Raw genomic sequence first — 14,626 nt, 5'->3', positions numbered from 1 at the left:
CACACTGCTAGGCACATTTATGCCAAGCTTGGCCCCGAGTCTGCCTTCCCCCCGCTTTCCCAGGCACTTATAGATGGCCTGATTGCTGCTGTGAGGCCAAGGCCACTTTGCAGGGAGATGCTTTAAAAGACCAATACAGGAGTGCCTGGGTGGCTCAGTTGGTTAAGCATCTGACTCTTGGTTTTGGCTCAGCTCATGATCTCAGGGTCTGAGATCGAGCCCTGCATCGGGCTCTGCGCTCAGCGGAGAGTCTGCTTCTCTCTCTCCCTCTCCCTCTGCCCCTCCCACTCATAGTCTCTCTCTCTCTCTCAAATAAATAAGTATTTTTTTAAATAAAATAAAATAATAAATAAAAGACCAATACATCAAGAGAAAGAGAGAGAGAGAAAGAAAAGAAGAAAGAAAGGAAAGAAAGAAAGAAAGAAAAGAAAAAGAGAAAAGAAAGAAAGAAAGAAAGAGGAAGGAAGAAAGGAAAGAAGGAAGAAAGAAAGAAAGAAAGAGAAAAAGAGGGAGGGAGGGAGGAAGGAAGGAAGGAAGAAAGAAAGGAAGAAAGAAAGGGCCCACCTGGCCTGCAGTGTCTAGGAGGCTTTCCTGCGGAAGCCGCATTGCGGGCACTGTGAAGAACAATAGGAAACTCCTCAGTGTGCATAGAAAAGCACCGTGTTCCAAGAAGACAGAACGGCCTGTGCAGAAGGCCCGAGCAGAAGACAATGTGATGAAAACCAAGCCCTGAAAAGCCTGCACCCCCGAATCAAAGAGAACACAAGGGAGAGGGTGGCCAGGAGGCCTGAGGAGCAGGAAGAGGCCGAGCAGGCCCCAACTGTGGGGCCTTCTCCTCCGTGTCAACATGAGGGGCTGCTAAGCAGGAGAGTAACCAAACCTGATTTGTACTTTTATTTTTTTTTTTTTTAAAGATTTTATCTATTTATTTGAGACAGAATGAGAGAGAGAGAGCACATGAGAGGGGGGAGGGTCAGAGGGAGAAGCAGGCTCCCTGCTGAGCAGGGAGCCCGATGTGGGACTCGATCCAGGGACTCCAGGATCATGACCTGAGCCGAAGGCAGTCGCTTAACCAACTGAGCCACCCAGGCACCCTGATTTGTACTTTTAAAGGTGCACTCTAGCCAGGGGCACGCCGGAATCTTCTGTGAGGCAGGAAATGTTCTACATCGCAGGTGGGAAGGGAAGCAGAAATCTGTGAAGCACTTTCTGCCTTTTACTGCACTCATGTTATACCCCAGCAAGAAAGGAACAAAGGCTTTGTTCTTTGATTGGCCAGGCTGGCTCCACCACTCCTGTGGGCCCAGAGAAGAGGTAGTGTGACTGGCAGGCCCACCAGAACCACAGGCTGCAGCTGGGAAGGACAGTCCCTGAAAAGAAGGCCAGTCACAGGAGGAGGCCGTGGGAGCGGCCAGGTTTGGGGAGAGTCCTGTCACCAGAAGGGGGAGGGATGCTGGATACACAGAGCTGCTAACACCCACCAGGATAGGCGAAGCTTCAACAAGCTTAAAATTGTTCAGCCGTGTATGCTGTACAGATGATAAAAATCTAGTATTGTCCAAAAGCCCTGGCCCAAGCAGTGGACACCACTTCCATCACTTACAGGGTAACCTTGTGCAAAGTCTACATGCGTAAAATGGGGACTTTATTACCCGCCCCACAGGATCACTGGAGGGTTGGAAGGTGATGCAGCACAGATCTGCCATTTAGTAGGTATTTGAGAAGGGTCAGCTTCCATCCTTCCTCAGTGTCGTCTAAATGAGAATTGGATGGCCAGCTCTTGTATTTGGTGTCCCCTGAATGCTGAGTGTCATTGATCACATAGCAGGAATACAGCAACGTGGAAAGGAAGGGGGGGAGGGAGCGAATTCTCCCCAGACTTTTCCTGCCTTTCCCTGAGCAAACACCTGGGGTGTGGAAACACCAGGAGCCTATTGGTGGGGCCCTTGGCTGCCCCCAGCATTCGTGGGGCAGGGCCTGATAAGACAGGTGGCTGGCTTCAAGAAGGATTGGGTGGGGCACAATTTAAAATATTGACTTGGGGCCTCACGGGGCAAGAGGTCCCTCTCACTGGGTGGCATGCCTGCTCCGGGCTCTAACACCACCCTGCCGCCTCCCGGGACCCCGGTGAGAGTCAGCCACGCATGAGCCAAAGGCTGGTTAGGCTGTAAGTTGTGATAAAAATGAATTTCTTACTTCAAGCTGTTGCCAGTTAATGAAAGATAATGGTGTTCTAAATAATGGTACTTACTCCTTTATAGGGACAGAGTCCAGAACTCTGGGCCTAGCCCTGGGAGGGGCTGGGAAAGTAGAAGGCCTGGGATCAGTCCAGAAGTAGCTCCATCGAGGTAGGTAGCCAGGGAGATAACCAGAGAATCCCGAGGCTGGGAAGCCAAGGATCTGGGGACAGGAGCCCTGAGACCCTACAGCAGGACCAGAACTTGAGAGCTTCCTGCCCTACCCTGTCCCCACAACTGTACTCTGTATGGTTTTTATTCTCCCTTGGTGCTTTGGAAAGTCAGAACTAAGTAAGGGCTTGTCCACACTTAGTCCAGTGCTAAGAGGTCCGCATGTCTGCCTGGAACCCCAGGTGGTGGTAGTGGTGAAGCCGCAGGCCAGGGATGCCCTGCCCCACCCGGGTGTGTCCTAAACCTCTGGCCCTGCCCTAGACCCCAGAGGCTGCAGTTCCAGCAAAGATGGGCAAACCCCTTTACACACTTAACAGAACATAAACACACCCATATCAACACAGCACACCCTCCACATGCAAACACAGAACGCACACACCCTTCACACACCCAGCTGCATATATAATGTAAACACTGCGTGTAGGGGCGCCTGGTTGGTGCAGTCGGCTAAGCGTCCGACTCTTGGTTTCAGCTCAGGTCATGATCTCAGGGTCGTGAGATCAAGCCCTGCGTGGGGCTCCACACTCAGCGTGGAGTCTGCTGGAAATTCTTTCTCCCTCTCCCTCTGCCCCTCCCACTCGAGCTCACTCTCTCTCTAATAAATAAATAAGTCTTTAAAATATATATAAACACTGCGTGGAAAAGGGTGAAAAAGGAATGGCAAGGACCAGTGTCGGATGGGAGCAACCGTCAGTGGAGCCAGGAGGAGCACCCTTACCAATGCCGAGTCCTATACTATGTTGGCTTCTAGAAACTGTGGGTGTGACATGTCCAATTGCTACAAATGCACTCTGGGCTTCTGAAGGGAGAGGAAACCCGGGACTCCTTGGTCCCCAGCTGCAAAGGAATGAAGACGGTAAAAAGACATCTATGGCCACCAAGGAACTGCCACGTGCCTGGCCGAGGAGGAGGAGAGGCTTGGGAACTGCAGAGTATAGATGCCCGAGCTTCCTCTTTCCTGCTGGGCCAATTACTTGGCCCTCCGGGCAAGCAGTCCTGCGAGGTCTACGGAGAGGAAACTGCACTCTCTCCTGATAATAGCATCTGAAACCCGCCTGCCTGCCTCAAAGGGTTTGTCGCACAGATAAAATGAAATGGGGTACTGAAGAGGACATTAACGATTTCAGCAAAGAAGTCTCTGTGGGAACAGCCTGGAGAAGGCCAGACTTTCATCCCCAGTGCCTCCCCACTTCCTAGGGCCCCCCCCACCAGCTTCTGAGTCCCAGGAGAGGCCTCCTGACCCCCTCTCCCCCACCCCACGGACAAAGGCTGCACAAAGCCAGTGGGATTGGCAGAGTCGGCTGAGGCTTTATTTGGGAAAAGACACTTGAATCGGCTTTTAGTTGGCGGCATGGACAAGAGGGGGTACCCAGGGCAGAAGACTCCCCCCAAGGGTAGGCTGAGGACTGGGGCTGAGTCTTAGGTGGCTCTCCCGTTCCCGACGCTGCCCGGCACAGCTCCTTTCCCCCCAAAGGCTCTATGGCAGCCACAAGAGTAGGGAGGCTGGGAAGGACCACCATGGTTGTTCACTTGGATAGGACATCAGACGACTCGGACACCAGCTTCCCGTCACGGGTCTCGATCTTCTTCACGACCACAGCCTTGGAAGAGCTGCTGCGGTTGAAGGAACCAGCAGGGCCAAAGCTGGACTGGAAGGAGCTCAGGCCATAGTTGAGGCCGGGGCTTGTGAGGCCTCCATAGGGCGAGCTCAGGCCACCTGGTCAGAGACAAAAGCAGCCATATAAGCGCAGGCCAGACCCACATCAGGCTCTACGTCCCCTGTTCCCTGCCGCCCCCTACATGGTCCCCGGGGCTGGGCAAACGCCCTGGCTCATTATTTTAGGATGGTTGGGGAAAACCAGTAGCAGGGCAGGACAGAGCTTTGAATTAGTTATGTGACCTTGGACAAGACCTCTAACTGGGCCCCAGCTTCCTCACCTATACAAGAGGGAAATTTATAGGAGCTGTATAAAAAGGCCCCGCCCTCCTGCCCTACACCCCCAAGGCTGGGACACTCACCTGAGTAGCCACTCGTGGTCTTAGTATGGATACTCATGTTCTGCATCCCAGACTCCAGCCTGTACCCAGAGGATACATGGGACATCAGAACCAACTCTGGGCCCTTGTCCCAGGACAACAGGACTCAATTCCCACCCCTGCCCACCCCAAGTCCCCAGGCCGGGGCACCGGGGCCAGTCAGAGACCCCAACACCCACCGGCTCTCCTCGCCCTCCAGCAGCTTGCGGTAGGTGGCGATCTCGATGTCCAGGGCCAGCTTGACGTTCATGAGCTCCTGGTACTCGCGCAGCTGCCGGGCCATGTCCTGCTTGGCTCGCTGCAGGGCAGCCTCCAGCTCAGCCACCTTGGCATTGGCGTCCTTAATGGCCAGCTCCCCGCGCTGCTCAGCATCAGCAATAGCCGCCTCCAGGGCAGCCCTCTGTGGGGGCAGGGGGACAGGTCAGCAGGTAGAGCAGTCTGGTTGCTTCCTCCCCCTGCACCCACCTTCCCTTCCCCTCTACTGGGGACCAGAGCCTCTCCCTGACCTAGACTAACCAACTCCACCTAGCTCCAAGAAAATGCTACCAATGGGCTTCAGGAAGCAGAATAGGGAAATCTAAGCAGCTCCCAGGCACCTCCTTGCATAAACTTCTCACCTGGGACACCACGAGGCATCATCCCAGCCTAACTAACTGGACCACATCTCCGCTTTCCAGACTGCCTTAAAGCGGTAGAACCTGACCTTACCCTGATATATAAGGCAGATAAAATAAAGCAGGCTTGAGGGAACCCATCCTGGAGCCTAACCCCCCTCTGGCCCCTCATCATGGCCCCAGGGACCTCCTCAGCACCCTTCAGACCCCCCAGAGCAGTCTGAGAAGCTGAAAGTCTGGTCTAGAATTCCTTTCCTGACCCCCAGCTCCCTCACTCCTTGCTGCCTTGTCTGCTCTCACCTTGACATGTCCAAGGATCCTCTCCACCCCCAGCCCAGCTCATACCTGGTTTTTGAGGCCCTCAATCTCAGCCTGGAGTCGGCTGATGCTCCGGTTCATCTCAGAAATCTCCGTCTTCGTGCGACGGAGGTCATCCCCGTGCTTCCCAGCCAGTGTCTGCAGCTCCTCGTACTGTGGGTGTGAGGCAAGAGCAAGGCGAGTGCCCAGCTCGTCTCACCTCACCCCTTCCCCACACACATATACACACACCCACCACGGCCAGCCTTCTTCCAGACCTCCAGGCACACGGACATCCCTGTCTCCCCAGCACCCACTCAGCAGGCCCAGCTCACAGCAGGCAGGCTAGTTTGAAATCCTGGTCCCTCCTCAAGTATGAGGGCACAGAACCGGCCAGAGGGGAGGGCCAGCCTAGTGACCCTGCTCTTCTTGGGAAGCCAAAGATCTGGGGACAGGAGCCCTGAGACTCTACAGCAGGGCCAGAACTTGAGAGCTTCCTGCCCTACCTTGATCTGGTACATGGTCTCGGCCTCAGCCCGGCTACGGTTGGCGATGTCCTCGTACTGGGCCTTGACCTCAGTGATGATGCTGTCCAGGTCCAGGGAGCGGCTGTTGTCCATGGACAGCACCACGGACGTGTCCGAGATCTGGGACTGCAGCTCACGGATCTCCTGGGGAGGGGGGACGGCACGGGGGGGGTGGGCGGTGAGTCCCTGTCCTTGCACACAAGGACCCCCCTTTGGCAGAACGGACTTCCTTAGGGACAGGACAGGGAGGCCAGCAACCGAGGAGAGAAGCAGGTGGGAGCTACGGCTGGGAAGATGGGTCAAAGGCTTGAAACCTGGAGGGATGTATGGATGAAAGGAGGCAAGGACAAAAGGCCACCTGGCTCCAGGTGAGTGACCCGAGGGGCAGAGCCCTTCCCCACTCACCTGCCAACAGTGAGCCCCTAAGAGCTTGCTACAAGAAACAAAGGCTCTGGGGACAAAGCAGGTTCAAGTTGCAGCTGGGCAACCCCTCTGTGTATGACAACCTTGGACAAGCTATTTCATTCCCAAGCCTGTTTTCTTCTCTGTGAAATGGGGTAATAAACCCTCCCTCACCCTCACGCAGGGGGACAAAACATATAGAATAGCCATGTTGGGTTATATGGATAATTGTAATTATTCAGGGGTGAGACCCTGTCTGCTGACGTGCTGGGGGCTGGGAGGAGCCTCTGATGGGGCGGGGGCCCCTCAGTCTTCAGCCCCCAAGAACATACCTCTTCATACAGCTGCCTTAAGAAGCTGATCTCGTCGGTCAGCCCTTCCAGGCGGGACTCCAGCTCTACCTTGTTCATGTAAGCTTCGTCCACATCCTGGGTGGTAGGGAAGGGGAGTGAGTCTGAGCTGAGTGCACACACATGACCGCAACCAGGGGCACCCAATGGCCCAGACATAGAACCTTCTAACTAAATGACTTTCCCTGAGTCTCTGGCCTGATCCTCCAGCCTCTGCCCCATCACACCTGTATCCCCAGCCCAAACACCTTTACCTCCGTTTCCTGCAGCCCTCCTCCTCCTCCCCCTCCAAGAAGCCTTCCATGGCCACACCTCCAATTCTGCTCCATTTTCTTAACCATATCCCAGTATCAATGTCCAAAGTTCTGTCCAAACGCACCTAACTACCCCTCTGTCCTTGTCTGTCTTTCTATGCTGTATACCTGGGAGGTAGCCAAATATCCCATTACTTGGACACATTTAGGGACAGAACCCAGAAAGCCTTATTCCAAGTCTCTAAGCCCCGCCTCCTGTTATCTGGTCGAGGAGGGGTCATCCCTCACCTTCTTGATGAGGACAAATTCATTCTCCATGTCTGCACGCTCTTTGATCTCCTCCTCATATCTGGTGAGGAAGACTTAGAATCAGAGGATGAAGGCAAAGGTGAGGTTGTCCTGAGTATTTGGGGAGGGAAGAATATCTAGGAAATTCAGTTCATGAAGATGCAGGATATGAGGACAGGTCTGGTCCTTCTGCCTCAACCAGCCATTCTCTCCCCACCCTTACCCCAGGTTATCATCAGCCAGTGGGGAAGCCAAGAGTAGGAAATCCCTCTCGGAATCCATGAATACACATTGGATCAGGCACGTGAAGAGGGTTAGCAGCAGGGACTGACATGAGACCTCAGACAGAACTTTCTGGGGTGTACTGGAGATCAAGGGTAAGGAATAAATAGGGCCAGGGCTGTAAGTATACAACAGAGGCCTTTCCCACCTTAGGTTTACTATGTACATATTAACATAAAATTTGTTGTCCAGGGCGCCTGGGTGGCTCAGTCGGTTAAGCGACTGCCTTCGGCTCAGGTCATGATCCTGGAGTCCCAGGATCGAGTCCCACATCGGGCTCTGACCCTCCTCCCTCTCATGCTCTCTGTCTCTCATTCTCTCTCTCTCAAATAAATAAATAAAATCTTTAAAAAAAAAAAAAAAATTTTGTTGTCCAAATCCAGACAGTTCTGAGATTGAAAGGGGGTGGGTGCTATTAACAATCATGGACAACGGGCATAAAGCTGGACTGTCCTGGAAAACCTGGTCCTCTGGTCACCCTAATTATACAGGACTGCACTGCCCGACAGGCAGGGGGCCACGTGGTCTTAGGCAGGACTGGAGGACTTCAGTCAGGTAGGGGGCAGCGGGAAGGAGGGCAGCTCACTTATTCTTGAAGTCCTCCACCAGCCCCTGCATGTTGCCAAGCTCCACTTCCAGCTTCAGCTTCTCCTGGCCCAGGGTGTCCAGCTGCCGCCGGAGGTTGCTGATGTAGCTCTCGAACATGTTGTCTATGTTGCTCCGAGCGGTTTTCTGCTGCTGTAGGAGGCTCCATTTGGTCTCCAGAATTTTGTTCTGCTGCTCCAGGTGCCTCACCTGCATGAGGGAAGAGGGAGCAAAAAGGTCCACATCGGGCCCACGGGGCAGGGGAGGAGTCTAGGGGGTAAGCAAGCACTGTCTTCTCCCCTAAGCCACTTCCAGTGGTGTCTCCAGAACCCAGAGAGCTGTTTAGCTGCTCTGGGAGGCTCCCCAGTGGCCTGAAAGAGACAGCATGGTGAGTGGAGTAGGGAGCCATGTCCCCCAAGTGCTGGGGGTAGGGGGGAAGGGGGACAACAAGCAAGCGCATGGGTGGAAGGGAAGGGCTAAGAGAGTTATGTTGAAATGGTATTTGCAGAACAAATAGGTCTTATTTACTTAGACTGTATATTACAGATCAGTAAGAATAGCCAAGTTTCCATTAACACTTTATAGAAGATTGAAAAAGAAATGTAATTGCTCATATCAAATATTATCGTCATCATCATTATTATATGGAGTGGCTTCGAGGCACTCCTACAGATTACAGAGAAACTTCAGCCCTTCGGCCGAAGAGCACTCACCAGAAGACCTAGGTTTTAGCCAAAGGCTGCTACAGATCCTTTGCCGCACGACACTGAGTTGCTTCCCCGCTCTGAGCCTGGGTCTCCTCAACCCTGCGGTGGCCTGGAGGAGCCCAGGCAGGCCCTTTCAGGAGCTTATCTCTGTGCAGATGTCCCTTTCAGCCAGAGAAGAGGCAAAAGACTAGGCAGATCTGGGTGCAAACTGCACACCCCCCTCCCCATTGCACTCCCTCTGAGATTCTCCAGCAGGTACAGGGCTCCCCGACCCCCACCCCACCCTTGAATCATAGTCGTCTCTCTCCGCCCCAAACACAAAGGTCCCGGGGTTCCTTGGGCTCAAGGAATCCAGATTTTAGGATGAAACTAAGGCATGTTAGAAATGATTGATTGAGGGGCGCCTGGGTGGCTCAGTCGTTAAGCGTCTATCTTCGGCTCAGGTCATGATCCCGGGGTCCTGGGATTGAGCCCTGCATCGGGCTCCCTGCTCCGCGGGAGGCCTGCTTCTCCCTCTCCCACTCCCCCTGCTTGTGTTCCCTCTCTCACTATCTCTCTCTCTGTCAAATAAATAAAATCTTTAAAAAAAAAAAAAAGAAATGATTGATTGATTGATTGATTGATTGTATTTTTTAAGTAATCTCTACAGCCAACATGGGGCTTGCACTCACAACTCTGAGATCAAGAGTTGCATGCTCCACCAACTGAGCCAGCCAGGTGCCCCAGAAAGGAAATTTTTAAAAGAAAGAATAATAGACGGGTTCCAAGAGCAGGAATGCATTGTCTTTAATCAAACCAAAGTCGTCACTTTTTTTAAATTGAGGGGACTTAAAAGAGAAGGCGGTCTGAAGGGTGCAGTCTTGATCCAACAAATTCTTCTCTATAAATCCTTTTCTTCCCCAGGTCATTCTGCCCGCAAATTATAAAAAGTAAATGATTTTAACATTTAGCCTTAATGGACTGCTTAATATGGGCCAAGCACTGCTAAGCTCTGTACATACATTATATGCTTGAATAGGTAAAACCTCTTTGATTTAGGGATTATCATGCCCATTTTATAGATGAAATCAGATTTGGCAAGGTAGCCCCATCAAAGGAAAGGGCAGGGCACAGTGAAGCAGAAATTCCGATTCAGAACCTGTGCGTAACCACTCACTGTGAGGACCCCAGGGCTAACAAAACGCTATCAAGGAGTAAAGTCAAGGGTGCCTTTTGCCCAGGAGCCAGCAAGCCCTCCTTGGGGGGGGGGGGGGGGGGGGCGGGCAATTCCCTGGGGGGACTCCAATTCCTAAGGGCGCTACTCTGCCCCAGGATTTGCCTCCTTCCCTTCCCACAATGCCTCCAGGAGCCAGTCAGCAGGGAGGGGCCCAATCTTCTGGAGCGCTGCCCCCCACCCCCACCCCGGAGGCAGCAACCACCGAGGCTGCAAAACCCGGCTCGGTGCCTGCCCTCGGAAAAGTGGAACCAGGCTGGGGCGGAGCCGGGGTCGGGAAGAGCGAAAGGGGACAAAGGCCGAGGGGGGAGAGGGGCTTTGGCGGACAGACGCCTTATTTGAGGCCATAAACTCTGGGATTGAACAGGACAAGAAACCTGGGCGGGGTGTCCAACGCCCGCAGACTTTGAATCCTGGATGGGCTTTCCTGAAGCCAGCCCCTGGCGCCCCCCTCACCCCGACCCCACCCCCCAGAAGCTAAGAGCTGCCCAGGTAGGGGAGCGCCTCCCCCAAGACCGAGGGCCTCAGCCCCTCACCCCAAGATGGGGGGCGAGTGTCGGGCCCGCCCGGCCCCGCCCACGCCGGGTTCCCAGGGCAGGGGCCAGGTGATGACTCATCTCGGTGCCCCCACACTCAGGGCCTGGAATGCCGAAGGCCTCAATCAATATTTGCCCTCTGAGTCAAATCACCCGCTTCCTTATTCCACAATCCTATCAAACCCTATTTAAATTTAAAAAAAAAAAAAAAAGCGGAGGGGCACCTTTGGGGAGCCCTTGGGGCAGGGCCAGGGAGAAGGGTTAACCTGGTTAAAGGGGCCTCCCCGTCCCACCCCACAGCTGAACAGCTAGGACTCTTCCAGGCTGAAAGCTTCACAGAGCGGTCAGAACTCGGGTAGGGGTGTGATGCGTGAGGGAGGAAGCCTCAAGGTTTAGAGTGAGAAGCCGCCCGGACCCTCTCCCCCTGGCTGCGCCGGCCCAAACCAAAGTGCATGGGAGGACTGAGTCATAGTTGGAAGGGAGAGTGCTGCCAGGGTGGGAGGCGCCAGCAGGTCGCCGGTGGGGAGCTGGAGATGTGCCCCCAGACAGGGCGACCAAGACACAGGTCGGGACCCCCAGCCCCAGGCACTGCCCGCCATGCGGGCGGGGTGGCCTCACCTTGTCGATGAAGGAGGCAAATTTGTTGTTGAGGGTCTTGATCTGCTCCTTCTCTTGGGTGCGCACAGCTTGGATGTTGGGGTCCACCTCCAGCTTAAGGGGGCTCAGCAGGCTCTGGTTCACTGAGACAGCCGTGATGCCCCCCACGCCGCCGCCGTAGCCCCCGACCACACTCATGCTGCTGCTCGGGACACCCCGGAAGCTGCTGCTGCTGCTGCTGCCCACCCGGGAGAAGGCAGAGGAGCTGATGCGGGAGCCAGGCCCGCTCGTGTAGGAGCGGCTGCTGAAGGCCCGGGGGCCGGAGGTGGACATCTTGTAGGACTTCTGGGTCACCCTGATGGACATGGTGGAGGCCGGAGTGGAGGCTGGAGTGGAGGCGAGTAGGCTGAACCTGACAGAGGTTCCAGAAGGAGCCGAGAAGCTGCTTCTAGGTGGGAACAGCCCCCCCACGGTTGGCCCTTTATAAAAGAGAGCCCAGCCCAAGGGGAGGATCCAACGGGTACCTGAGTGGCTAGGCCCTGAGGGGGCTGGGCCTAACCCGACACCTGCCACCTACAGGCCGGACTCAGGTGGGGGCAGCAGAGAGCTGCTCCCACTCAGGAGCCCACTCTAGCTAGCGCTGCCCCAGCTCAAGAAAAGAGGGATTCCGGAAGTGTAACACTGGAGAGACCGTCCAGCCTGGCGGGAGCCTCTTGTAACAAAGAGACTTGGTTGGGGTCTCCCAGACACTGCAGCCCTCCTCCTCCGTCTGGTCTCCTTCCCCCCTTGGGGAAATAAATGCAAGGACTGGGAAGCATAGCAGGAAAGGGATCCCAGAGTAGCTGACTCCCCAAAGTCACCACCTCATGTTCTTCTCTCCACTTTGAGTGATGATGAAATTCTGCCCAGGCTGGAGGACAGGGCATCTAGGTTCCAGATCCTTGAACCTGAGGCCAGCCATCTGCCTAGTCTCTCCTCAGTTACTGCTATTAACCTCAGCATCCGGTGCAGTGCCAGGAGGCACTGGGTGAATAGTTGTGGAATGAATGAACACACACACACACACACACACACACACACACACACACACTGGCTGTCTTCCCTCTGGGTCTGTGGGTGCAAGAAAGTGAGATCCAACAGAGCACGTTTCCTGGACACAACCTAATGCCTTCCTCTCCTCCCAAGATCCCAGGATTCCCTGGGGCCGGGCTGGACCCTGTAGGCCTTACTCTGGGGCACAGAGAATGAAGAACAAGGGGCTAAAGAGAGAAAGGGGGGGGGGCGCTCAGGAGAGAGGGAAGCTGCACTTGCAAGAGTCGGTCCCATAGCACCCGGTGGGTGAATCACGGGAAGGGAGACAGGACCGTGGGGTGGCGTGGAGTGGGTGGGGCGCTGATGGTGAGTCAAGCTGGAGCCACCTGGACCCTCTTTCTCTTCCCAGGCCAGACGAGACAGAAGAAGAGTCCCTGCACCTGTCTCCCTGAGCCCATTATCAGAATGAGTCAGACAGCAGGTTGGAAAAGAGCACACACCGTAGAAGTCTGAAGAATAGGGAGCTCTGCAGGGAGCCCCAGGCCTGGGCGGGCCCAGTGTGGCAGGCTGTGGGTGTAAGGCAGGAGTTGGGCCCCCCGAGGCAGAGATTCCAGCAGCAATTACCTGATGACTGGGGCTAGAGTCTCAGAAAGATCCTGCAGGGCATGAAGTGGGGATTGGATGACACCCAGCTAGAGTCCCCTGGAGGAGAGGGACACACAGCCCACAGCCCCGCCCTAGGGCAGGGGGTGACCATGACTGCCCACCGGCCAGGAGGGCAGATATACAGGTCCTTCCCCAGCCTTCAGGAGACACGCTCAGGCTTCCAGAAGGACAGACACATAGACCCCTACTCAGAGGGACAGAAAGACCCAGAAGCCCCCTCTTTGGGGACAGACATAAATCCGAAAAGACAGACCCACAGAAGAGTTCCACTCAGACCGAACACACATATACACACACAAGGACACACTTGTCCTTTCCACAAAGACAAATCAGAGGCTCCAGAGGGGACGAGGGTCCACATTCCTTTCTCCCCTCCCCTCTTTCCTCCTCCCCACTCTTCCCCAGACTTCTGGCCTCCTCTGACTTGCTGAACCAGCAGGGGAAAATCCAGTTTGTACCTGTTTGCACCAGGCCCTCTTCCAGCCCCTTCAAACAATACTTAATTTCCAAAGACTGAATTGAGTGCATGCCACCCCCTCCCCAACAAACACCCACACTAGCAAGGTGGAGAGACTTCTTCCAGAGACCAAAGGGAGGGCATGTGGGCCCAATGCCAAACCTGGGACAGAGAGCAGGAAAGAGAAAGGGAGGGACTGGTCAGACAGGTATGGCAGCCCTGGGGAGGGAGGACACCAGCTCCCCCACTTCTTCCCCTCCCCCATACTGTAGTCCGGTGGACCCAGGCAGATCAGAGGGGAAAGAGAGGGGACAGTGGGGGCAGGGACAGATGGTACCAGAAGTCCTGAGCACAAAATAACAACCCAGAGCCAGTCCTAAAGTCTCAGCCCCTCCGCCCCCACCTGCCTGGTTCCCTGGTTCCAAGAGTGTCTTTTGTTGGGACACCTGGGTGGCTCAGGGCGTGATCCCAGGATCCTGGGATCGAGCCCCACATCGGGCTCCCTGCTCCGCGAGAAGCCTGCTTCTCCCTCTCCCACTCCCCCTGCTTGTGTTCCCTCTCTCGTTGTGCCTCTCTTTGTCAAACAAATAAAATCTTAAAAAAAAAAAAAAAGAAGAAAAAAGAGTGTCTTTTGTTAAAGTGAGGACAAAGGAGGCTACAAGGACCCCTGTGGTTTTCAGGCTGTAGAGCTGGCCCAGACCTCAATGGAGGTGGGGGAGGGGGGAGTTGCTGGGGCGGCCCAGAACTATCTGGGGCTAGAAGTACGTGCACCTCAGTTGTCAGCTCCCTGTTGCCCGAGACCCCAGCCAACACCTCCCGTGATGGCACAAGCCAGCCTCAGAGCTGCCCTCTCCAACGCTCCTGCCCGGGATTCCGGGGTGGAGGCAGAAGGGAAAGGCCCCGGGACTAGGGCCAAGTGGTGAGGGAAGAGAAAACCAGCCTGGGGCAGCCACAGGCACAACTCCTTGTAAGGCTGACTCTGGCCGCTGCGGTCTGCGCCGCGGAACGGAAAGCGTTTGCAGTGACTGCGTGGCCGGGAGAGCCAGCTGACTCTGCCCCAAACTGCCTTTTCCAGAGAACGGAAGGAGGAAAGAGGAGTGGGATGGCATCTCGAAGATGACCCCAGGAGGCCCTGATCCCGGCTGGGGGCAGAGGTGGGTGGGCAGGGCAGTGGCTACCATCACGGGGCTTGCAACCATCAGGAAAGAGGGTCTGTACCTCACACCAGTCAGAATGGCTAAAATTAACAAGTCAGGAAACGACAGATGTTGGCGGAGATGGGGAGAAAGGGGAACCCTCCTACACTGTTGGTGGGAATGCAAGCTGGTGCAGCCACTCTGGAAAACAGTATGGAGGTTCCTCAAAAAGTTGAAA

At 55.0% G+C, this 14,626-nt stretch overlaps 1 protein-coding gene across 1 annotated transcript; it reads right to left on the bottom strand.

The window, feature by feature from the left end:
* Window positions 1-3,691: 3,691 nt before the first annotated feature.
* Window positions 3,692-11,549, bottom strand: KRT8 (keratin 8). Its single transcript, XM_032420594.1, has 9 exons — window positions 11,119-11,549; window positions 8,046-8,254; window positions 7,178-7,238; window positions 6,618-6,713; window positions 5,863-6,027; window positions 5,405-5,530; window positions 4,625-4,845; window positions 4,428-4,486; window positions 3,692-4,125 (listed from the first exon to the last, which is right to left on the bottom strand). The coding sequence occupies exons 1-9, from the start codon at window positions 11,461-11,463 to the stop codon at window positions 3,935-3,937; spliced, it is 1,473 nt and encodes a 490-aa protein (XP_032276485.1). The 5' UTR covers window positions 11,464-11,549; the 3' UTR covers window positions 3,692-3,934.
* Window positions 11,550-14,626: the final 3,077 nt, after the last annotated feature.

Source organism: Phoca vitulina, unplaced genomic scaffold (assembly GCF_004348235.1).
Source record: "Phoca vitulina isolate PV1807 unplaced genomic scaffold, GSC_HSeal_1.0 scaffold23, whole genome shotgun sequence".
NCBI lineage: Eukaryota > Metazoa > Chordata > Mammalia > Carnivora > Phocidae > Phoca > Phoca vitulina.
Note: the sequence above shows the minus strand (reverse complement) of the source record. Positions and strands in the feature narration are given on the sequence as shown.